Source organism: Haplochromis burtoni, unplaced genomic scaffold (assembly GCF_018398535.1).
Source record: "Haplochromis burtoni strain Fernald_Lab_line unplaced genomic scaffold, NCSU_Asbu1 Contig_157, whole genome shotgun sequence".
Lineage (NCBI taxonomy): Eukaryota > Metazoa > Chordata > Actinopteri > Cichliformes > Cichlidae > Haplochromis > Haplochromis burtoni.
This window is the reverse complement of record NW_024582518.1, coordinates 897,933-923,453: the sequence shown is the minus strand read 5'-3', so window position 1 is coordinate 923,453 and position 25,521 is coordinate 897,933. Positions and strand designations below refer to the sequence as shown.

Below are 25,521 nucleotides of genomic sequence, written 5' to 3'. Positions count from 1 at the left end.
AAACATACACATGGCAATGAGAACAAAATATACCAAAAAAATAGACTAGTATGCACGTTAGAGATTATTAGGCAGAGGCTCTGAAACAATAGAGTACAACAGTAGATCGTATTATTGTATGATCTACTGTACAATATAAAGCGCCTTGAGGCGACTGCTGTTGTGATTTGGTGCTATATAATTAAAATTGAATAAAATTGAATTGAATTGAATAGATCCCATGGTAATTTTGTGTGAGAAATCATTGTTTGCATAAGGCACAGTTTGTGTTTAGAGAAAACTAAACACAGTACAGGAGCACAAATGCCTCATACCAACTGTGAAGCACAGACCTGGGCACCTTGCAGTCATTAAATTAGCCATGAACTCCTCTTTATAAAAAGTTATTCTAGAGACAAATTCTCAAAATGATGATAACTGTCCAGAAGCTAAAACTTGGCCACAATTGGGCCATAGACAAGGGCAGCAGCAAATCAAATATGGCTCAGTAAAATTCAACTCACGAGTGGACTGAAGCATTGAAGCACTTTACACAGTTTTTCACAGGACTGTATATTTATGATAATAATTATCTTGAGGAATGGGATGTTGGGATTATTTAAGTACTATAATTCATTTATTTGACTTATTTGTTGTGTATTTTTCAGAAATGTTTGCTCCACTTTATCAGCATAACCTAAAATCTAAGCTGAAGAGGAAGTTCCAGTGTGTCTTTGAGGGGATCGCTAAAGCAGGAAACCCAACCCTTCTCAATCAGATCTACACAGAGCTCTACATCACAAAGGGAGGGACTACAGAGGTCAATCAAGAACATGAAGTTAGACAGATTGAAACAAGAGCCAGGAAACCAGACAGAGAAGAAACAACAATCAGACAAGAAGACATCTTTCAAACCTCACCTGGAAGAGAGAAACCAATCAGAGCAATGCTGACAACAGGGGTGGCTGGTATTGGGAAAACAATCTTAACTCAGAAGGTAACTGTGGATTGGGCTGAAGAAAAAGCCAACCAGGACATCCAGTTCATGTTTCCATTCACTTTCAGAGAGCTGAATGTGCTAAAAGAGGGAAACTTCAGTTTGATGGAACTTGTTCATTATTTCTTTACTGAAATCAAAGAAGCAAGAATCTGTAGCTTTGAAGATTTCAAGGTTGTCTTTATTTTTGATGGTCTGGATGAGTGTCGACTTCCTCTGGACTTTTGCAATACAGAAATCCTAACTGACCCAAGAAAGTCCACCTCAGTAGATGTGCTGCTGACAAATCTCATCAGAGGTGATCTGCTTCCTACTGCTCGCCTCTGGATAACCACACGACCTGCAGCAGCCAATCAGATCCCTGCTGAGTGTGTGGACATGGTGACAGAGGTCAGGGGGTTCACTGACCCACAGAAGGAGGAGTACTTCAGGAAGAGATTCAGAGATGAGCGGCTGGCCAGCAGGATCATCTCCCACATCAAGACATCACGAAGCCTCCACATCATGTGTCACATCCCAGTCTTCTGCTGGATCACTGCTACAGTTGTGGAGGATGTGCTGAAAACCAGAGAGGGAGGAGAGCTGCCCAAGACCCTAACTCAGATGTACATCCACTTCCTGGTAGTTCAGGCCAAAGTGAAGAAGGTCAAGTACGATGGAGGAGTTGAGACAGATCCACACTGGAGTCCAGAGAGCAGGAAGATGATTGAGTCTCTGGGAAAACTGGCTTTTGATCAGCTGCAGAAAGGAAACCTGATCTTCTATGAATCAGACCTGACAGAGTGTGGCATCGATATCAGAGCAGCCTCAGTGTACTCAGGAGTGTTCACACAGATCTTTAGAGAGGAGAGAGGACTGTACCAGGACAAGGTGTTCTGCTTTGTTCATCTGAGTGTTCAGGAGTTTCTGGCTGCTCTTCATGTTCACCTGACATTTGTGAAGTCTGGAGTCAATCTGATGGAAGAAAATCAAAAAGCCTCCCAGAAATTTAAAACAAGAAAACCTGGAAAGAAACATTTCTACCAGAGTGCCGTGAACAAGGCCTTGCAGAGCCAAAATGGACATCTGGACTTGTTCCTCCGCTTTCTTCTGGGTCTTTCGCTTCATAATAATCAAAGTCTTCTGCAAGGACTGTTGGCACAGACATCAAATAGCTCACGGACAAATCAAATTCTGTCACAATGTTTGTTGACGCTGACTGGAAGTAGCTCACAGACCAATAGAAAAGCAGCTCAGTATATAAAAATGAGGCTCAGTAGGAATCTGTCTACAGAGCAAAGCATCAATTTGTTCCATTGTCTCAATGAACTGAATGATCGTTCTCTGGTGAAGAAAATCCAACAATCGTTGAGTTCACAACGTTTTTCCACAGATAAACTGTCTCCTGCTCAGTGGTCAGCTCTGGTCTTCATGTTACTGTCATCAGAAGAAGCTCTTGAAGTGTTTGATCTGAAGAGTTACTCTGCTTCAGAGGAGGTTCTTCTGAGATTGTTGCCAGTGATCAAAGCCTCCAACAAATCTCTGTATGTACACATATACTACAATATATTCATTAATGAATATACTAGTTCTTTTATGAAAATTAAGGCACTGGACATCATTATCATCAAGGTTTGAGTTAAATCATGTTAAGCCCTGGCCTAGGGGAAACCCAAAGCGCAACATGCAGATGGCTCCCCTGCTCCCCGAGGAAAGGTACAGCAGGACTTGTAATTTCAAACACAGGACATTTTATTTCCCTTTAGCCATAGAAATCAGGGTGGGCATTGCAAAAACAATAAACAAAACATTCTAGAAAGGAAACTCAGCAAACTTATGTACCTATCACAAGAAGCAAAAAGAAAATACAGGCCTCTGACCTGTCTTCCTAACCTAAACCTAAGGGAGAAAAAGGCTTTAAAAGAAAAAGGCTTTCCACCCCTACAGCTACCAGATCAATCTCTACAAAACCAAAACATTATTTACAATATATATAAAAAAATAACGAATCTGGCTCTTCGAGATAAAGGAAAACTTCATTACCCAATACACTCACAATACACAACTAAATACACAGCACGGCCTGCTACACTGATGGGTTCCAATTTATAGTCTTATTCAGTCTAAAGTCTTTTATATAAATTAATAAGTTTATATCACTCGATTTTTTTTTTAGAAATATTCTACCACATTTTCAACCAGATATACATGTTTCTTTATATTTCTCTCCATATTTATGTTTCTTCAGACTGAGCAACTGTAACCTTTCAGAGAGAAGCTGTGAAGCTCTGTCCTCAGTCCTTAGATCCCAGTCCTCCAGTCTGAGAGAGCTGGACCTAAGTAACAACAACCTAATGGATTCAGGAGCGAAGATGCTGTTTGCTGAACTGAAGAGTCAGCACTGTACACTGGAAACATTAAGGTCGGATGTGTATGTTTGTAAAATAAATTTTAAAATCTTACTTCTTGCATACAAGTGTGTCCATAAATCTGCTCCTTCATATTTGTGTGACCTGCTCCATATTACCACTGTTTCCCGCACTCTCAGATCATCATCTGCTATTCATCTTACTGTTCCGTCATCACACCTTATCACTATGGGGAACAGAGCTTTCAGTCGCTCTGCTCCTCGGCTCTGGAACTCTCTTCCTCCTGCACTAAGAAATATTGACTCCCTCTCCGTATTTAAGACACAGCTCAAAACACATCTGTTTAAACTGGCTTATTCGCTCTAGTGCTGATTTTATCTGTTGTCACACTCTGTTTTGTAATTTTAACTTATTTTATGTATTTTATGACTATTGTTCCTTTTATTAATTGTGTTTTTGTAAGGTGACCTTGGGTTTCTGAAAGGCGCCCTCAAATAAAATGTATTATTATTATTATTATTATTGTATTAGAGAGAGTGAGAGAGACATTATTTTTACTATTAAATTCATTAGTTTCTAAGACATAGCTAAAACAAGTGTCTACATCTTCTACATATTTATATTATTGTATTTTTTTTCAGATTAAGTATGTGCAACCTCTCAGAGAGAAGCTGTGAGGCACTTTCCTCAATTCTTGGACTATATCCCACATCTTTAAAAGAGCTGGACCTGAGCAACAATGACCTGAAGGACTCAGGAGTAAAGATGTTTTCTGCTGGACTGAAGAGTCCACAATGTACATTGGAAACTCTAAGGTAATGTTGAGCTCTATTTATATTGTTTGAGAAAATTAACCACTAAGAATTGTTACCAATACAATTCAAAGGCTCAAACGCGTCCACAAAACCAAGTTAGCAGGCAATTAAACTTTATATATGTTAGATGTCAGTATAACTAAATTTTGAAGCAGCATATAAGTATTGTTTAGTGGCTGTAGAATTTTGCTCAAAGCATCAATGTGTCTTAACTGTAACACAGATGAACATCTACAAAACATATATTCACAATATATTCACATTTCTAACTCACCAACTCCCTTACTCAGTGACTGTTTAATTATATGTTGGAAACAGTTTTCTCTTATATTATTCACAGCAGAAAACAATTCTTTCAGAGAACCTGTGATATGAATTGGTTTATGTGTCTGCAGGCTTTCAGGTTGTTTGATCACAGAAGAAGGAAGTAATGATTTGGCTTTAGCTCTGAGCTCCAACCCCTTCCATCTGAGAGAACTGGATCTGAGCTACAATCATCCAGGATACTCAGCAGTAAAGCTTCTGTCTTCTGGAGTGAAGGATCCACATTGGAATCTTGACACTTTGAGGTATAGAGAGAGCTGCCGCAACAAATTCATGCTGCAAAACTTGCCAAATCCTCAAAGAAGATTTGGCAAGTTTTTATGGGTGCAACCTCAATTCTCCTCCTTAACCCACAGATACCTTTTTCTTATGGTACAAATATGGTACCATTTAAGGGGAAATCAAATGGTTTTCCATACAAGATTTACTGCCAAGAAGCATTGTACAACAAGGAAATAATCGTTTAAATACAAATTTCCTCACTTTTTGTGCTACGTTTAAATTTTCTGTCACCAAAGTGACAAAGAATATATTTGCCATGGGTCAGTACAACAAATAAAAAAAGATGTATGTGAAAACATTTGGTTAACTAGTCTGGATTAGTTCAAATGTTGTGCTCTTCTGTCATCACTGTCTAACAGTATGTGTATGACAGTGATGTAGTGTTCATGTGTGCATGCTGAAAGAGACTGTGCTGGTCTGACCCTCCTCCTCCTTTCAGGGTGGAGCCTGCTGGAGTCCGATGGTTGAGACCAGGTCTGAGGAAGTGTAAGTGTGTTTTTAATGTGATTCATGAAAACAAAGCAGCACACATTCAACCATCTTCAACAGATGTTTATTATGTTTGTTCCCTCCATCAGATGCCTGTGAACTTACAATTGACATGAACACAATTAGCAGAGAACTTCATCTGTCTGACAACAACAGGAAGGTGACACGTGGACGACCATTTCAGTCATATCCTGATCATCCAGAAAGATTTGAACGGCCTCAGTTTCTGTGTCGTGATCCCCTGAGGGGTCGCTGCTACTGGGAGGTTGAGTGGAGAGGATATTCTGATCTATCTGTAAGTTACAGCAAAATCAAAAGGAAAGGAAGAAATAATACTGGTGCATTTGGATGGAATGATCATTCCTGGAGTTTGTGGTTCTCTGAAAGTAATCCTTACTGTGTCTCTTACAATAACAAAAAAACACATATCTCCTCCTCCTCCTCTGTGTCTAACAGAGCAGCAGTGTATGTGGACTGTCCTGCTGGCACTCTGTCCTTCTACAGAGTCTCCTCTGACACTCTGATCCACCTCCACACCTTCAACACCACATTCACTGAACCTCTTTATCCTGGATTTACACTCTGGGATAGAGCATCAGTGAGTCTGTGTGTAGTTTAGTATAAAGAGTGTCTTCTTGTTATAAATATACTCAGCTGAATCAGAGTACAGTTAAGTCTGTAAATATCTATCTATTTCACTTAGACACACATTTTCAGATTCCTGGATTAAGACAAATTTAAAAACTGCTCAGAGACATTCACACATTATTACCTAAAGAAGTTTTCGTTCACCCTATTTTTATTCATACTCACTCTTACAATACTGAAATGATAACTATGCTGTAACCTGTTTGTGATGTATAAATAACCAGGAAATTATTGTTATGTTACAAATGATGTTTACATTTTTGCAGTTGTAGACAATGTTCCTTGTTTTTTACACTGCACCTATTTATATAATATGTATTTGGTGTTTAAAACAAAATGCTGTGTTGTGTTTTTTTAGCCAAAATCTGAACAAATTAGAAAACATCTTAAAACTGAGACCTTCGGTTGCCTTTAACAGCCTGTTGACTCGGTTGTTTATAAACAACCAGGGATCAATTTCATATGAACAAAAACAAAAAGAAAAGAAATGACAGCTAAGGTTACTCACAGTTGCCTTGCCCCAATGTTTAACTTCTAGTCTCTTAATCTAATGTTATCTTTTAAATAAAGTGCACAAATGACTAATATCACCAAATATGTAACTCCACCCGGGGTAACTAGGAACAGACCCATACAAGTTCAACCCAAACTTGCCTGAACCTAAGTGGAGGGCTTTTTTCTTTCTTTAAAAATCTGTGAATATTTTACACATTTGCATTACAATGGCCGATAATTATTTTCCTCCAATTAAATAAATTGTTTCCACTCATTCTTTCTGAGGTTTAAGTAATTAATCCAACACTTCTCCACTTCTTATTCTGGCTGGTTTCTGTGATTGAAAGAGTAACAGTGAAAATAATATCTTAAGATTTTTAATTAATTGATGTTGTAATTGTAATTCCAGATCATTTTTCTCACTCACTTATTATTGCATTACTTTATATACTGAAGGTGAATTTATATCAGCTTATTACTTGTTTAATTTTTCAATAAAATGGTGTCATATGACAAAGATCAGCTGTTTGGATGTCACTGTTTTTCTATTTATCTGTGGCTGCAGCTGCAGACTCTTCCTCACTGATCAGTTTGCAGACTGTTTACTCAAAACATTGATTTGTCTGGTAAATACCAGCAATCGCTGAAAGGTTCCCACTGTTTGTTTTAGCGGGACAACAATACGAAAGCTTCAAATAATCCGATTACAGCCAGGGATGATAAAATAAAAACTTCAAAACAGTTAAGAGCTTCAACATGCAGATGATTGGAAGATGATTCAACAATTATCAGAACAGATCCAGATTAATTTTCTGGTATAAACAAGAAAACATCACTTCACTGGTTGCTTTAATTCTGTCACAATATAAACATTGAGACCGAAATCACAGAAGAACCCAAGATCGAGTAACATGCGGTGACCATCAGATTGATCTCTATTCTCTGTCCCAAGTAGAAAAAAATATACCGCATTGCTTTTCACAAAATAAAGGCACCAAACATCAAAGGAACATCAGAGGCACTAGCGTTACTATTTCTTAGGGTGCCCCACTCCACTTCAGTTTCAGCTTCAGCCTGAACAACAGTCAGTCAGCTTCATTCAATCCAGAGCCAGCAACATAGTTTAGATTGGAGAAATCCTCATTCACACAGGTTTACTTCAAGAATTATTTTCACGTTGTTCTTATTAACCTGGTGAACATGGCGCGAAGGGCTAATTCTACATCAGAAAATCAAAAGGATTGACATCATCTGGTCAAATACACACATAACTAATGCATAACTCAATACTCAACAAACCACACACAAGCAAAACATCACAACAGCTTTGTCTCTCTAACCAGATTCTGATCAGGTTGCCCCTCATCTTTAAGTCCTCCTAATAGTGGTACTTATGTACGACACAATCCTGGTAACAGTGACGGAAACCCTGTGACCCCACCTGCAGTATCAGATATGCCCAGACAGTAACTCTGGCGATTTTCATCCATTTTTATGGAAACAACCTGCCAAACAAATTCCAAAGGGCAGCGGCAGTTTTATCACAAATCACGGTTATAGTGTTATGATTGACTTTTGAGGTGTCAGAGGTCACAGCCTGGCCCAAACACTGAACAAGACACTGTAAGCAACATGGGGTGGTAACTGAGAAGATAAACTATAAGCAACTCAAAAAGATGTTTACTTATCAGGAAATATCTGATGTGTGAAAACTATATGGCTGCGTGGCAGTGTGCACAAAGAACAAAAGGATGAGCATGCTGTTGCAGAAGTCAGTCTCAGCACAGCATGATGAAGGATGTCTCGGGTCCTAAAATGTGTCACAGTGGGAGATGAAGCCATTATGAAGGATGCACAGTTGTACCCTTTAGAAGTATTTTTACCTTCTCAATGTGGAAGAACAGAGGAATGAAAAGTCTTTAAACAGCTACTGCATAAACAGATCACCTGATGTCACAATGCTTCATGTTATGAATTCTGTTTAAAGCGACTGTAAATATGAAACACGTCGTGTCACACCTGAGCTCGTAAAATACAGCAAACAAAACTGTCCATGCTGTAGTTAACAATCCTCCCTCTTTATTTCGCTTCCTCCGCCTCCTCCACTCAGAGCTCTGGTGGGAGGGACTAAGAGGATTCGTGATCTTTGCTGAGTTTTGTGAGTAGGCTTCCGGGACGAGGCTCATTGTAATGACTGAATCCTCGCAGCTGGAAGCTTTTTAAAGACAGGTGAGTGGCTGAGATCAGAGGTGTGATTATAGTGTTAAGTGGCCGTTTTTGTGCGTCCACAATATGATATATTATTACTGTTACTCATTGCGTCATGTTCCGAAGGAGGATAAACATCTTTGTAATGTTTTCTAGTGTCTCAGTCTGCAGTTTTAGCAGTCTCAATGACATTTTCTGGGTGTCACGTGTTTTTCTGTGACCTGCCCCGCGGTGCGTGGGCTCCGTTTGGCTTGTTTCGTGTTTTCAGTGTCTACAGACCTCTCTCTCTCTCTGCTTGTTTCTGGGCAGCTGTTCAGTTTCGGTTGCTCACCGGAAATGTTTCTGAACGGACTGGACAGGTGAGTCTGCGCAGCCGCAGTTGAAGGTGTCCGAGTTCTCTGAAAGAAAACACACCTGTTAAATGCACCGAGTGTCTCACGCCCACATCCGCTGATCTGTTTTCACTGAGGTGGGCGGGGAAGCCCCGTGACGGCCCGCGGGGAAAACACACCGGGTTTATCCAGGATGATGAAATTCTGAAAGTTTGCCTCCTGCTTCCTATAAATACAAGAGAAGAGCCCTTTGTTGTCATTTTACATGTAGAACGAAAGTGTAGATGCGCCACACCAACTGTGCAAGAATATAAAACTACTAGTAGACAGTGGGAATAAATGGAAATCAGGAGAGAAATATAGTTATTAAATCAAGAGAAATGTATCGAAAAAATAAGAAAGGCGAACTTTGGAAAACAAAATAGTTGCAAAGTGCCTTGAGAAAGTGCAAAGAAAAGACACGAAAAGTCCGTGTGTGAGTGGCCTGAGTGATGAAGGTTATAACTCAGTTACATTTACTGACACTAATTCCATTAAAAACATGATTAAAAATATTAAACTGCACACAGAGCAACAAGATAAGCTGAGCAAAGTTAACACACTGATGCTCAGCTGCATCAAATTTTATGGAAACTTTTATAGATGTAAGGATTTAAAATGTTTCCAGAAAGTCTCTCATTAGATGTTTTTGGTTGATTTAAAGTCTGTGATGTTGCTGTGGTGGCCGCTTTTCAAAAATCCAAGTACTGATCAAAAGTCTGTATACACAAACGTCCTACTGATTTTAAAGCTGAGGTGGCCACAGCACAGCTGGATTCTGTCAAACCAGCAACAAAAGCTAACATAAAGTCAGTCAGCTTGAAACCAGATTCATTTTGTGTTAAAACAATAATTTTACTATAAAATCAGCTTCATGCTTCCTTTTAATATTCCATGATTCATGACTGAACCTGAGGGTTCTTTTTAGGAAATTATGAGGAGAGCTTGGGTGAAATAACGTGGAGAACACATGAGCTCTCATGCAACATGTGTGTAATAGATATATAACAGCTGGTTATCTGGTTCAGACTAACATCCTGCAGTTTCCTGTTACCATCACCATCAGTGACATCTATGGCAGTAATGAGCTGAATATTTCTGAATGGAAAGCATTATGAACGCTGCAGCTTATATACGTCTGTGACATGGAGACAGTCGTATTAGTGCGTTCATGACATTTTGTTTTTTGTCACCATCATTTCTCAGAATGATGACCTGCAGGTCCACGAGGAGCCACCATGAGTCCGCCCATTGTGTTTGACAGACAACCTTCTGAAAACATGATGTAAGTCAGCATTATGCATTTCTGTATAATGAACGGTAACTTGTTTTTAACTCCACACAGAATCTTTTACAGAAGACTTCACTGATGTGTATGTGGTCCTACAGTAGAAACATTGCTTTATTTTGTATGTTTCAGTGTTCATAAAGCATTTTCCTTTCAGAGCTGTTTTTCCTTGTTTCACTCCAGACTGTAACTGATGATTATTTCATCGTGGATTTATAATTGATCTGCTGATTCCTTGTTTGCTTGAATAAAAACTATCACAAAGTGCTGTCTTCAGATGATAATTAAGATCAAGATCAAATCCAGTGCAGTAGAAGTAACTCAGAGCTGCAATGAAGCACTACTCGCTGAACTAGTTACTTAGTTACTTCTATCTTTTATGTATTTTCTTGTCAACTACTTGACAGACAATCAGACAATGATGGTTGCCGTCTTTCCAGTTATCTTCTGGTCTCTTCCAGGGTTTACCAGAGGTCAATTTCTCTTGAAGCAGATTCTGGAGTCAGCTGTTTGTCTTTGAAGAGTAATGAGTCAAAGGCCGAACCTCTCCCTTTTAAAGAAGGCCTTTGCTGTGCTGAGCACAGGCAAGCTATTTCTAACATTCACGTTTTAGCTCAAGACATCCTGATCAGCTTTACTGTTTCTTAAGTGTTGATTTCTTGACTAATGATAGTTAATACGATACAGGAAGCTCAGTAAAGCATCACGGGTAATGCTCCATGGTTGTCTTCTAACAGGATCCATCACAGATCATCAGAGGCTGAGTCTAAACTCAGCTGTTTGTCCTTGAAGAGCAACGAGTCAAAGTCTGACCCTCTGCTGTTTAAACCAGGAGTCTGCTGTCCTGATCCCAGTCTGAGGTGAGGTCTTCAAACTGCTTCAGTTCTGACCTGCAGACACAGTAAAATACATTTAACCTCCTAAGACCCGAACTCTTCCACGGCATGCATTTTTAATTTCTCTTTGATAGTTGGGCATATTGGGGCCCGATGAACGTAAATACAAAGAATTATCAGATTTTTTTTTTTTTTACCTTATTTTTGTTTTTAAGAAAAATAGCTACATATGAGGATATTCGTTTAAAATTTTGATAGAACAGTAGAAGTATAATGTCCTCGTAAGTGGATATCAGGCCCTTGTAGAGCAAAATTGAGTATTTTGGTCTAAATAACCCAAAATGTGATGTCCACATATGTGGACGCCAGGTAACAGTGTAGTTATAAAGTGTATGTTTATCAAATTAAGAAACAATACCTTACTTTTTATATAATGTGTAACAGTTTATAGTAACCTATGAATAATTCTAAATGTATAGTTATTTAGAAGGAAGTCAAAAGCTGTTTTACCGTTTACAATAAAAACATGAATGTTATACACAAGTTTATTATATTTTACTAAAATAAAATAAAAATAAATAAAACTAGGCATGAAAAAAATATTTTATTTAACTAAGACAACAATAAAAACTAGACTTTTGAAAAATTGTTTAAAACTAAAATAAAATTAAATATATATAAAGAAATATCCTTAGTTTTAGTGTCTATTAGTGTGGTTGAAAAAAACATTACTAAAACTTGCCTGATGGCATGGATGGATATGTTTATCGAGACTCTAGATGTCTGAGTAAACTGCTTTTAAAACGTTTTTATTTTTTTAACACCTGTACTGATTTTTGGTCATTTTCCCTCTGATGTGTGTCCTTCTTCCAAGACTGATTAAAAAGACTGAAACACTGAAATCAATAAGACCTCAAATACAACTAAACTTTTACAAGAATAAAAACTTAACTTAAACAAAAACTAGTCTGGAAAACTAACTGAAACTGTACTTAAGTATAAACAAAAAATTAAATAAAAAAACTATAATAAATATATTAACTACAAGCGTTAAATTTAATCATTTACATTTCCAACAGGAAAATAAATTATGATGTAATTTTTTCTGTCTTATTTGACTCTTAACTCTAAACATAATGACTATGGTGGGGAAACACGGAAAACACTAACACTTAGTTGAGACAAAGATCGGGAAGCAGTGTTTCAGCTAGAATAATAGTTAAAAACAAGAAAAACAGGAACCAAAAGTCTCGGCCCATGGTGTAATGTTAATTTTTATTTGTCATTAGTTGGTATAATAAAGAAATAATAATTTTGTTATCAAATTTTCTGGCAGCTCAGAGACTTAGTGTTCTTTACCTTTAGACCCATGATGCATACAATACCAATAAATAGAGAGTAAATTGTTGTATTTTACCCAAGTTGTTGTAAGTTGTGGTATTTTTTTCTAAATCCAGTCACACTAGTAAGTAAAAGTGAAAGTAGCCAGATTAAAAACTATATTAACCAGTGAGAGAGCTGGGACACAAAGGTTAACAGTGTATTACATCGGGGTAACTCCATCTTCTCTCTTATACATGCTTTAAAACACTAAACGTCACAGATGGACACTATGCAAGATAAGATAAGTCTTTATTGTCGTTGCACAGTCATACTTAGTACAATAGTACAACGAAATGCAGAACCCAGGTTGTGGAACTCTCTACCCCCGGATTTAAGAAACACTGGTTCTCTCCCTCAGTTTGAATCTCAACTCAAAATCTATCTGTTCAAGTCTGCATATTCACTGTAAACATATTGTTTATTTTATCTTTTTTTATTGTTCTTCATTTTGTTCTACTATGTGTTTTAGTCTATTGTTAAGTGTCCTTGTGTGTCTTGAGAGGAGCTTTTAAATGAAATTTTTTATTATTATTATTTTTATGCATTATAGTGGACTGTTAACAGTTGCTAAACAATATTATTATTCCACTCTCTCTTAGCAGTCTACATTCATTTAAATGTATGAATTCAGTGTATAAATATTGTAAATAAGTGCTTACATATTCAAGGTTTTTTAATAAGATAATGTAAGTTTGTAACTGAGAATTGATAAAAACGTATTTAAGTGTGAGAAAGTAAAAGGCGTTTTAAGGACTAGCTGAAATTACTGAACTCCCATAAGGTTGATTCTCTTCATCTGGACGTAGCGTTTTCAGCGGCAGAAAAGTTTCATTACTCATCCGAGTGACTTCTTCAGTCGTTAGATGAGTGATGAAACGTCTCTCTCACTGAAAATGCTACGTCCAGACGAACAGACTCAACTTTTTGGGATTTACTTGCCAGGAGTGACTGTACATGCATCAAGATTCTTCCTAAACTACTAAAAATTAAATAAGTTTTTATCACCATTCATTTTTTCATGTATTTTTCTTTTTTAACAATGCAATTTTAATAAACTTTTTTATGAAAGTAACAAGGGATTATATTTTCACATTAAATGTAGTAAGGTCTTTAGTTATTTCACATAAGTTTAAATTAAACGTGAAATTGTACATTTCATTTTTGGAACATTCTGGTCTGCATAAATGTAACAATTGTAAGTTGTTTGGGTGCAAACACTTGTAAAAACCCAACTAGTAATTGTTCCTTTTAAACATGGACTTTAGAGTCTAAATTTATAAAGCCCCACTGCACATTTGCTTAAGTGAAGTCAAAGTTTGCTACATGTTTATTTCATGTTCAGTTCATAATTATGACTTCAGGGATCCTTACATTGTGTCTGTCTCTAATTCTTCTTCTTTTTTTTTTAAATTTATATTTTTTTTTTATTAAGGTTTCAAAAGCAGGCATTCACAGTATGTACATCATGTAAGCATACTTCTTGCTTAGGTTATCTGTCTTAGATACCGAAATAGTATTTTAATTTACATCCGAGTCATAAAGAGAAAATATTTACAACTATAGAAGCAATTGAAACAATCACATAATCCGAAATAAGAAAACAAACAAAACCTACAAACAAAACAAAACAAAAAAACAACAACAAAAAAACCCCAAAAAACCCCCGGATGTGTTGGTAGGGGGTGATCCTATAAATATATACTCTCATACATCACAGTTATTGGTTTGTAAAAATAAAATCTGGCCTATGAGGCGTGATATATTTGACCCAGTTTTCCCAGTATGATGTAAATTTCTCCAGCTTGTGGTTAACAGAAGCTGTTATCTTTTCCATGTTATAGATTTCCATTGTGATTTCCATCCATGTACTTATGTTTGGGCTCTCTGGGGATAACCATTTTCTGGTGATCCTCTTTTTACAGGCCACCGGTAGAACATTTACTAAATGTTTATCATATTTAGGCCATTCCTGAGGTATATATCCAAAGAACATAGTCTTACTCTCGAGGGGTATTTCGCATTTAAAGATATCCTGTAAGGCATTATGTATTTCTCTCCAATAATCCCTCAAGATAGAGCAGTCCCAAAAAATGTGGTAGTGATTTGCACTTTGATTTCCACAGTTCCTCCAACAAGCAGGGGGGTTATCATCTTAATGAGACTTCTGAGTTATCATCATAATGAGACTTCTGAGAAGGTGTTATAAAGTATCTAATTAGGCACTTCCAACCGAATTCCCTCCACTTTTGTGAGCTGGTACACATCCACTGATACCTCCATACTGCCGTCCATTCTTCCTCTAATATTTTTATCCCTCCTTCCTTCTCCCATTTTGTTCTAATATATGAAGTCGAATGTGGTTTCAAATCCATTAGACCCTTATACAGACATACAATTCTATCAATAGTTTCTGAGTTATAGCTTTTTATAAACAATTCCATCAAGCGTGTGTTTATCATTGTTACATTTCTCATCTTCGTGTCAGCATAGTGCCCTAACTGCAAATATCGATAGAAGTCTTGTTTTTCTAATGAAAATGTCTTTCTAAGCATGTCAAAGCGGAACAATTTTCCATCTTTCATTATACTACACAAGGCTGTTATGCCCTTACCTGTCCAGTCCTTGAATCTAGGATCCAGTTCATTAGGCTTGAACTCTGAGTCGTAAGCACACCATTTAAGAACTGTAATATTGGTCTCGAGTTTATATTCCTTTATAATAGTTTTCCATGTTTTAAGGGTCCTTTTCACCCACAGGTTATCAATTTTTTTTATATAGGTTTGTAGATTATTGTCAGCTAGAATTGCCTGAATAGGAATAGACAGCATTTGTTCCTCAATGGTTTTCCATTGGGCAGTGTATGATGGGTTACACCAGCATATTATTGCTCTCATCTGCACTGCAAAGTAGTAGTATCTGAGGTCAGGGAGGCCCCATCCTCCCTTTTGCTTAGCCAGCTGTAGAGTTTTGAGGCGAACCCTTGGTCTTTTACCTTGCCATATATATCTAGATAACATTTTGTCCCACTCATTAAATTGACTTTGGTTAATCTCTATTGGTAGGGTTTGAAATAGATACAAAAATCTTGGCAATACATTCATTTTAATAGAATCAATTCTTGAATTAAAGCTAAAGAAAGGAATTAAATTCCATCTTACTATATCTTCCTTTATTTTTTTGTATAAGGGTAGGTAATTCTGTTCAAATAATTTTGTAAGATCTTTCGGTAAATTTATGCCTAAATATTTAAAAGACTCCGTTTGGCATACCAGGGGATAACTACATTTTATTTCTTCTGGTGGGCTATAATTATATCAGAGTAGCTGGGTTTTACCTATATTAATTTTGTAGCCTGATAATTGGCCGTATTGTTCAAATGATTGCATCAGTTTGGGTAAAGAATATGTTGGGTGTCCAAGGTAGACCAAAATGTCATCCGCATAGCAAGCCAGTTTATATTGTGTCCCTTTGATAGAAATTCCCTTAATGTCTTCGTTTTGCCTAATGAATTGAGCTAGTGGTTCCAAGTATAATGCGAAAAGTAACGGTGACCATGCACAGCCCTGTCTAGTGCCCCTTTTTAGGGTAAAACTGTTAGATAGACATCCATTAATTTTAATCCTGGCTGTAGAAATTGTCATATAGTGCTTGTATAGTTTTAATAATCGTATCATGAAAGCCAAATTTATATAATACCCTGTAAAGGAACTTCCAGTTGACGGAATCAAAGGCTTTTTCAGCGTCTACACTCATCACAATTGCTTTGATTTTATGTTTTTGTATATGGTCCATAATATGTAGTGTCTTTCGTATATTGTCCTGTGTTTGGCGTTGATGTATGAAACCCGTTTGGTCGTTACATATCAATGTTGGTAGGAACTCTTCTAGCCGTTTGGCCATGATAGATGTGAAAAGTTTATAGTCCACATTAAGAACGGAGATTGGCCTGAAAGATCCACATTCCATTTTATCTTTGCCTTCTTTTGGTATAACTGAGATAATTGCCTCTTTCCAGCTGGGGGGCATTTGTGCCTTTTTCAAGACCCAATTCAATGTAGGCAGTAAAACAGGTATCAATTCCTTTTTAAATTCTTTATACCACTCTGCCGTGTAACCATCTGGTCCTGGTGATTTACTTAATTTAAGCCTATTAATTGCAGCTTTTAATTCTTCTTCAGTTATGTTCATTGTCATTGCTTGATTTTGTTCTTCATCTAGAGTGGGTAAGTCTAGAGGGTTCAGGAAGCTATCAATCTGAGCTTCAGTCCCGCCAGGGGCTTCCGAGTATAGGGTTTTATAGAATCTTTCAAAGGCTTCCTGTATTTCATTTAATTTATTTTTTATCACTTTTGTACTTGGGTCCCTAATTTTATAAATTGTATTTTCCGCTGTCTTTTTTTTCCCAATTTCCACGCCAATATTTTGGTAGATTTAATGCCACTTTCATAGTGTCTCTGTTTCAAAAACATTAAATCTTTCTTGATTTCTTGTGTGGCTAGATTGTTAATTTCGTTCCTAATGTTTTTGATTTCCCTTAATATATCCTGTGCTAAGTCCCCTTTATATCTTCTTTCTAGTTCTTTTAGTCTCTTATTCAACTCCTCTAGTTTTCTATTCTTATCTTTTTTCTTAAATGAAGTTATTGCTATAATTTTCCCTCTTAGTACCGCCTTCAAAGTATCCCATAGTATGGGAGGTGGTACTTCTCCAGTATCATTGAACTCTAAGAAGAGACTAATTTCTGATTTAATTTGTGCCTTAAAAGGCGAATCATTCAACAGACTTGAGTTCAATTTCCATGTATTATTTTTTAACCGTAGGTTAAAATCAATGGATAAGTATATTGGTGCATGGTCACTTATATCTATCGTCCCAATTCCACAAGTATGTATTTTATCCTTATCTTTACCAAATGTTATAAAATAATCTATCCTTGTATAAAGAGAGTGTGGAGCAGAGTAGTAAGTATAGTCCCTTCTATTAGGAAAAAGGTCTCACCATATGTCAATTAATCCTACCTCCTCAAAAAGTGCATTCACTTTGATATATGGTGATTTCCTATCGTACGTTTTCCTGCTAGACGAGTCTAATTTTGGCTGTAGGTGTATATTTAAATCCCCTCCACAAATCAAAAGGCCTTCTGTTTCTGTTACCATAATATTAATGATCCTTTGGAAGAAACTAATATCACTCTCTGGCGGAGCATAAACATTTAAAAGGGTGATCAAATTCCCATCTATTTTTCCTTTTACTAGAATAAATCTACCCTCTTTATCACCCATTTCAGATACTTTTTCAAAGTTTAATTTACTTGAAATAAGGATTGCAACTCCTCTCCTATGTCCTGATTTGTGTGACGAAAAAAACTAATTAGTAAAACCCATTCTCTTTAATTTTACGTGCTCCTTATCTGTCAAGGGTCTCCTGTAAGTAGACTATATGGGCTTGTTCTGCTTTCACTTTAGTTAAGATTTTAGTACGTTTAATTGGATTTAACAGCCCATTAACATTGAAAGATAGAAATTTTACTTTATCACCAGCCATACGTAATCAACGTATGTCCATGGAACAAATAAAATGAAACTCATCAGATCTACTCCCTAAACAAACAAAGATATCAAACATAGGTAACAAGTACAAAAAAAAACTGTGGTTCCAAGGCTGGGGTCTCTAATAAGTGACCCTGGGTAGAGCTAGAAAAAGCGTCTAGCTGTGAGGGAAAGCCTCTCCCATATATGGGCTGAGGGCCCCCGCCATGGCACTTGAGGCGGAAGAAAACAAAGTCGTTGTTCATTACACGGAAAGTGTGTCTTTATGCATCCCTCGCTTATATCTATATAATCTCATCCAATTGGGGTAGAGATATACACACAAACATCTTGAAATATATATAACACCGCGTATTTTTACCTCCTTTTAAAGCCCGACAGTACTTATAACTCCTCTAACGAGGGTATGATCTGTCTTCTGAAGGTTCGCAGTCTCGCCCTGATATCTTTCTCTCGCTCGTCGTCTGTCCCTCGCTGAGTTGATCCTCTCGTTGTTTCCCAGGCGGTACGGGACAGCTGCTCGACCAGACTCTCCTTCGATGTAGTCACATTAACTGGAAGCCCTCTGTCCTTCGTGTCTGTGGTCGCCTCCTCCGCCGTCTGATACAGACATGTTCCATCCTCATAAAACACTCGTAGTTTTGCCAGGAACGGAGTATGGAAGCGGATATTTTTCTGCTTTAACACCCGCTTCGTCTCTACGTACTCCTTTCTCTTCTGCAGTACTACTGGAGGGTAATCATGGTCAAAGAATATTAATTTCCCATTCAGAAAAACTTTCTTCTTTTCCCAAGCTCTACGTAGGATCTCTTCTTTAACCCTATAGCGGAGAAATTTGACTATTATTGATCGCGTTTTATCTTGCCTGTCTCCGGCGGGTCTTGATGCCAGCGCCCGGTGTGCTCTCTCGATGCCAAACTCCACGGTAGGGTTTATCTCCAGAGTGTCCCGCAGTAGTTTTTCCACAAAGTCCATCATAGACGAGCCCTCGGCTCCTTCCGGAACATTATATATCCTTAAATTTTCTCGTCGGGATCTTCCTTCATAGTCAAGTAACTTATTTTCTTGTTGATGCATGACTTTTATCATCTTATTCAGCGTCTGTTCCAAATTTTGAACACGGTCTTCCACTTTTTCAATTCATACCTCTGCCTCCGTTATTTTTTGATTAATGCTGATAATCTCTGATTTAATACCAGTTAATTGTTCTTTTATGTCTTTTCGGAAGTCCCGAATCTCCTCCAAGATTTTTGTCAAACTTACGTCGGCACTTGAGGGAGCTGGGTTAGCATTAGCTTCGCCTTCTTGTCCCTTCGTAAGAGAGCTACTCCTCGAATTTTCTGCATCTGCAGTTTCTGCGGCGGTGGTTTCTTTGTTTGCATGCGTCTTCCCCATTCTTGCCCCTCTCATCTGTTCGAGTATTATTTGTAGGTCTAGTATTTGATGGTCTGAAGGGACGAAATAACTATTTTCGCGAGGGAGCTATTACTTTAGGCTGCCATTCAGGATGGTGACGTCACCGGAACTCGAGTCAACTTCGAGAAATAAAATCCCTGTCTCTAATTCTTCATGATTTCTTCACAGCATGGACCAGCAGACCTCAGGAGCTCCTAAAGGCCGGTCTCTCCAGGATCATCAAACACACCTGGACTCCATATTTATGGTCTGTACATGCACAACAGTTATTCTGGCATCTATACTGTTCAGTCATTTCTATGCTGCACTTGTAGTCCAGCACATTGTTAGTGTTTACAACATGAATCTGATTGGCTTGATGATTTCAGTTTGATTGGATATTCACAGAGTATTGTGTTCTAGCTGCTGGAGGACAACATCATCGCTTTTGTGAAGAGTGAGCTGAAAAAGATACAGAAGGTTCTGAATCCAGATTACCCACAATGCTTAGAGAATCAAAGAGAGGTTGATGAGTTGTTGGAGGGTGAGGATGAAGAGGAGAGGAAGAGAAGTAGAGAAGCATTTCTGAAGATCACACTGCACTTCCTGAGGAGAATGAAGAAGGAGAGGCTCGCTGACTGTTTGCAGTGCAGTAAGAATATTTCTCTAAAGGCTTAAACAGAGACTTGCTCAGCATAAATAATTTATAACTAGTTTATGCTACCTTTGCTAGATTTCCACCAAATGCTGTACATATTTGATCAGTTACTATGGACCTGTGCTTTGTCTGCTTTCTGTTTCTGACCGTCTCTGGCTTTGGGCTCCCTCCTCCCAGCATCAAGCTTCGCTTTTGGCTGGCTTTAGCCTAAGTAGATTCGATTTTCAAATGTACCTCACCATCCAAGCAAGCTAATAACACCAACAGACTTCTTTAAAGTAGAATTACGTTGTTGTTTTTTTGTTTGTTTGTTTTTTTTTAACAAATGGTACATTGGCACCATTTGTAAAAAATAAAATGGTGCCAATGTACTTAAATGAAGTCACATGCTTCATTTATGCCAAGTTTTTGGGTTTTTTGTAATGAAAGGCTGATTTTATTTGCACTTCAACAAGAATCAAAATGACAATTATTCTGCGTCAGCCAAGAGTAAAAAATTTTGTGTGTCAGTATTATGATGTAAATTCTCTTTAAGTACAGAGTGTTCTTTGTTCTTTCAGAATCTCCTTCCATGTGCCAACAGAATCTCAAATCTACTCTGAAAAAGAAGTTCCAGTGTGTGTTTGAGGGGATCGCTAAAGCAGGAAATCCAACCCTTTTGAATCAGATCTACACAGAGCTCTACATCACAGAGGGGGGGACTGCAGAGGTCAATGAAGAACATGAGGTCAGACAGATTGAAAAAAATTCCAGAAATCCAGACAGACCAGAAGCAACAATTAGACAAGAAGATATTTTTAAAGGCTTGCCTGGAAAAGAGGAACCAAAAATAGTGCTGACAAAAGGAGTGGCTGGCATTGGGAAAACAGTGTTAACACAGAAGTTCATTCTGGACTGGGCTGAAGGCAAAGCCAACCAGGACATCCAGTTCATATTTCCATTCACTTTTAGAGAGCTGAATGTGCTGAAAGAGGAAAAGTTCAGCTTGGTGGAACTTGTTCATCACTTCTTTACTGACACCAAAGAAGCAGGAATCTGCAGGTTTGAAGACTTCCAGGTTGTGTTCATCTTTGATGGTCTGGATGAGTGTCGACTTCCTCTGGACTTCCACAACACTGAGCTCATAACTGACCCTAGAAAGTCCACCTCTGTGGAAGTGCTGCTGACAAACCTTATAAGAGGGAAACTGCTTCCTTCTGTTCACCTCTGGATAACCACACGACCTGCAGCAGCCAATCAGATTCCTTCTGACTGTGTTAACATTCTGACAGAGGTCAGAGGGTTCACTGACCCTCAGAAGGAACAGTACTTCAAGAAGAGGTTCTCAGATGACAAGCTATCTGATAAAGTTCTCTCACATATGAAGACATCACGAAGTATTCACATCATGTGCCACATCCCAGTCTTCTGCTGGATCACTGCTACAGTTCTGGAGGATGTGCTAAAAACCATAGAGGGAGGAGAGCTTCCCAAGAACTTGACTGAGATGTACATTCACTTCCTGGTGGTTCAGACAAAACTGAGCAACATTAAGTATAATCAATATAGTAAATCTGAACCAGATAAACACTGGAGTCCAGAGAGCAGGAAGATGATTGCGTCTCTGGGAAAACTGGCTTTTAATGAGCTGCAGAAAGGAAATCTGATGTTCTATGAATCAGACCTGACAGAGTGTGGCATCGATATTAAAGAAGCCTCAGTGTACTCAGGAGTGTTCACACAGATCTTTAGAGAGGAGAGAGGACTGTACCAGGACAAGGTGTTCTGCTTCATCCATCTGAGTGTTCAGGAGTTTCTGGCTGCTCTTCATGTCCATCTGACCTTTATTAAGTCTGGTATCAATCTGATGGAAGAACAACAATCAACTTTCCAAAGAGAAAATGTTTTTTACCAGTGTGGTGTGGATAAGGCTTTAGAGAGTCCAAATGGGCACCTGGACTTGTTTCTTCGATTCCTTTTCGGTCTGTCACTGCAGAGCAATCAGATTCTCCTTCGAGGTCTGCTGACACAACCAGGAAGTGGCTCACAGACCAAAGAGGAAACTGTCCAGTACATCAAGATGAAGATCGAGGAAATCCCTTGTCCAGAGAAAAGCATCAACCTGTTCCACTGTCTGAATGAACTGAATGATCGTTCTCTAGTGGAGGAGATCCAAAAGTCCCTGAGATCAGGAAGTCTCTCCACAGATAAACTATCTTCTGCTCAGTGGTCAGCTCTGGTCTTCATCTTACTGTCATCAGAAGAAGATCTAGATGTGTTTGACCTGAAGAAATACTCTGCTTCTGAGGTTGCACTTCTGAGGCTGCTACCAGTGGTCAAGGCCTCTAAGAAAGCTCTGTAAGTGGGTACAGATATTGGTTTGGGTATTTTGGTTCATGTGATAGTTGTTAAAACCAGATTTTTTTTCTCCCTTTCTTTTAAATATGTGTTTATTTATTCTCCTATGTTTTTCCAGACTAAGTGGCTGTAACCTTACAGAACGAAGTTGTGACGCTCTGTCCACAATTCTCAGCTCTCCATCCTGTAGACTCAGAGAGCTGGACTTGAGTAACAATGACCTGCAGGACAAAGGAGTCAAGGCACTGTCCAGAGGTCTGGAAAGTCCACATTGCGCCCTGGAAACTCTGAGGTCAGTTCAATATCTTCTGTTTTACTGAGTTGCTTTAAAAATGAACATTTATGTATTTACTTTTTTTCATTGTCATTGCACCTCATATTTGTTTTCCAAAATCTCAATTTAAGAAAATGTACTTGGTTTAGTCATATGCATTATGACATTTAAAAAAAAAACAAGAAAAAGAAAAAGAAACAAAAAAGTGTGTGTGTATTTATCTTTATTGTACAGCTGGGTGACGATTGTTTGATCAGAGAAGGTAATTTGGGGTTTAGTGTCAAAGGTGACTAGGTCACCCAGTATTTGTCCACAGTGATTCTGGAGCATCTGAAAGTCTGCTAGTGATGGGAAATGCTCTTTTCAGTTTGAATACACTGTTTGGGTTTGCCCATCAGCAGATTCAGAGGTAATCCAAATGGGTGTGGATAATATGTAATATAATATAGAATAACCTCAATCTGCAACAGTTGCTGCACAGGCAATGGAGCTCTTTCTCTAAGATTCACAGATTGCAGTATTGTTTCATTTTTGTATTATTTAAATTTTATTTTATTTCACTTTGCAGCTTGTTCTTTTCACTCTATAAGTTTTTCCCTTACTGGGCTATTTTAAATCCCTTTTATTTAATTGTGTTATTCTACTTCATTTATGGCCTTTTTAAATAGATTTTGTTTAATGCATTGGCTCCTGTGACACCCTTTTCCAACTCCCTGGATAAAAGAAGTATAATATATCTTATCTCAAAAAATTTAATATATCCTAGTTAATGGTAGTTTTGCGTTTGCAGGTTGACAGGCTGCATGATCACGCATGAAGGGTGTATTGCTCTGGCCTCAGCTCTGAACTCCAACCCCTCCTCCCATCTGAGAGAGGTCGACCTGTCCTACAATCACCCTGGAGACACAGGAGTGAAACTTTTGGCTGCTGAGTTGAATGATCCACACTGGAGAATAGAAAATCTCAGGTCAGCAATCACCCTGATTAAAAACATGAAAAAGTCCTCCTCCGCATCTACATGCAAACTTAACTAGGATTAGGATTTTCAGTAGTTCTGTGATATGCAAAGATTTCTTTTGCAGACTATTTGCTCTTAGTTGTGTTTACCAAAGGGATACTTCACAAATATTACAACAATCTTTCTATATTTGGTGTTTTGCTTTATTTAACTTTATCTGCATCTTAGTGTTTAGAAATATTTGCGACGTAACAAAGGAAGATAATAATTTCTCCTCCCATATCTTGCAGAGCTGACCCAGTTGGAATCGAGTGGTTAAAATCAAGTCTGAGGAAGTGTAAGTGCTTTTTTTGTTTTTTCTAATGTACTATGTTTATACTTCCCCTGTTGAGCTCTCTCCCCCACTTTCAATGAGTCATAGTTTTTCTTTTGAATTACTTTCTCTTATTCATCATGATATAGCATTTTGTGCATTCTTGCATAGTAAATGTTACTGTATAATGGTAAATGGCCTGTATTTGTATAGCGCTTTACTAGTCCCAATCAGACGAGGCTGCTGGACACTGGCGCCAGGGGGCCCTCTGACCACCACCAGTAGGCAATGGGTGAAGTGTTTTGCCCAAGGACACAACGACCGAGACTGTCTGACCCAGGGCTCAAACCGGCAACCTTCCGATCACAAGGCGAACTCCCAGCTCTTGAGCCACGATCGCCCCTCTGCTTTAATGCAACATTAAAACAAACATTTTATATATTGTATTATTTGTGCTTCATCAACCACATCAGGGCTGAATGTTAAGTCCCGTTCTTTTCATTCATACATGGAGGGGATGGATCGCAAACCTTTTTAATTTAGAGTTTTGATCTTGAACGTCTTGATTCTTTTCAAACCATTTGCAGTTTTCGGTACTGCATATATTGAGCTTGTTTCCCTTAAGTATTTTCTCATGTCATATCAAATATGAGTCCACCAACATGTCCTCAAACGTCCCCAGTGGCAGGCTACAACACACTGGAGGAGGTAGTTTTACCCCAGATGGAAACATCACTTACTAAAAAAAATAGACTTAGCCAAAAATCAACTTAATGCAGTTTAAACATAGATACCCATGAAAAACAGGAAACTTTAGACAATATTAACCAAAGATTTTTATGCTCTTTTTGGTAGATTTCTGTGAATTCACGCTGGACCCAAACACAGCTCACAAATTCCTCAAATTATCCGAAAGCAACAAAAAAGTGACAGACCTGAGAAAGGAGCACCTGTATCCTGACCACCCAGAGAGATTTGATTACTGGCCTCAGGTGCTGTGTGAAAATGGTGTGACTGGTCGCTGTTACTGGGAGGTCGAGTGGGTTGGAAAGGTTTATATTGCAGTAAGCTACAGAGGGATCGGAAGGAACGGAGATATTGATGCCTCAAAATTTGGAGGCAATGAGCAGTCCTGGTGTCTGACCTGCACTGATGGAGGGTATAGCGCCTGGCACAACAACAGCGGGACTCCCATTACAGTAACGTCATTATCTAATGTTTCTCACAGAGTAGCAGTGTATGTGGACTGTCCTGCTGGCACTCTGTCCTTCTACAGAGTCTCCTCTGACACTCTGATCCACCTCCACACCTTCAACACCACTTTCACTGAAACTCTTTATCCTGGGTTTGGTTATGGGGTGAAGTTGAACTCATCAGCCTTTCTGTGCACACTGTAGACCAGAAGCATGGACAGAAAACTCACTGATTCCATTAATACTGTTTAACCTTAAAACTGATGAAGATTGTGAAATATGATTTTGGAATGAAAACTGACAGAACCAAGTTTGAACAAAAACCCAGAGTGAGATGAGTGTCACTGAACTTTTCATTTCACTTTTATTTATATAGTGCCA

General features: G+C 38.2%; 2 protein-coding genes across 8 annotated transcripts in view; both read left to right on the top strand.

The window, feature by feature from the left end:
- LOC102301056 (NLR family CARD domain-containing protein 3-like) overlaps positions 1–6,859 on the top strand; it is a 14,105-nt gene extending 7,246 nt beyond the window's left edge. Inside the window, exons 6-11 of the mRNA XM_014336946.2 lie at positions 648–2,499; positions 3,204–3,377; positions 3,966–4,139; positions 4,535–4,708; positions 5,185–5,231; positions 5,324–6,859. Of these exons, the coding sequence (XP_014192432.1) occupies positions 648–2,499; positions 3,204–3,377; positions 3,966–4,139; positions 4,535–4,708; positions 5,185–5,231; positions 5,324–5,853 (2,951 nt within the window). The 3' untranslated portion in view covers positions 5,854–6,859. The remainder of the gene's footprint in view (positions 1–647; positions 2,500–3,203; positions 3,378–3,965; positions 4,140–4,534; positions 4,709–5,184; positions 5,232–5,323) is intronic.
- LOC102290121 (protein NLRC3) lies at positions 5,082–25,521 on the top strand. 7 transcript variants are annotated; one of them, XM_042225024.1, is made up of 12 exons: positions 8,580–8,606; positions 9,985–10,036; positions 10,163–10,241; positions 10,706–10,828; positions 10,982–11,104; positions 19,597–19,675; positions 19,831–20,059; positions 20,626–22,402; positions 22,521–22,694; positions 23,467–23,643; positions 23,925–23,971; positions 24,803–25,521. In XM_042225024.1, the coding sequence occupies exons 3-12, from the start codon at positions 10,195–10,197 to the stop codon at positions 25,342–25,344; spliced, it is 3,318 nt and encodes a 1,105-aa protein (XP_042080958.1). In that variant the 5' UTR covers positions 8,580–8,606; positions 9,985–10,036; positions 10,163–10,194; the 3' UTR covers positions 25,345–25,521. The 7 variants fall into 7 exon arrangements, with proteins under 7 accessions (XP_042080959.1, XP_005932807.1, XP_042080958.1 ...); XM_005932745.3 differs by lacking the exon at positions 9,985–10,036 and having other exon boundaries at positions 8,512–8,606; XM_042225023.1 differs by having other exon boundaries at positions 8,588–8,606; positions 9,985–10,241.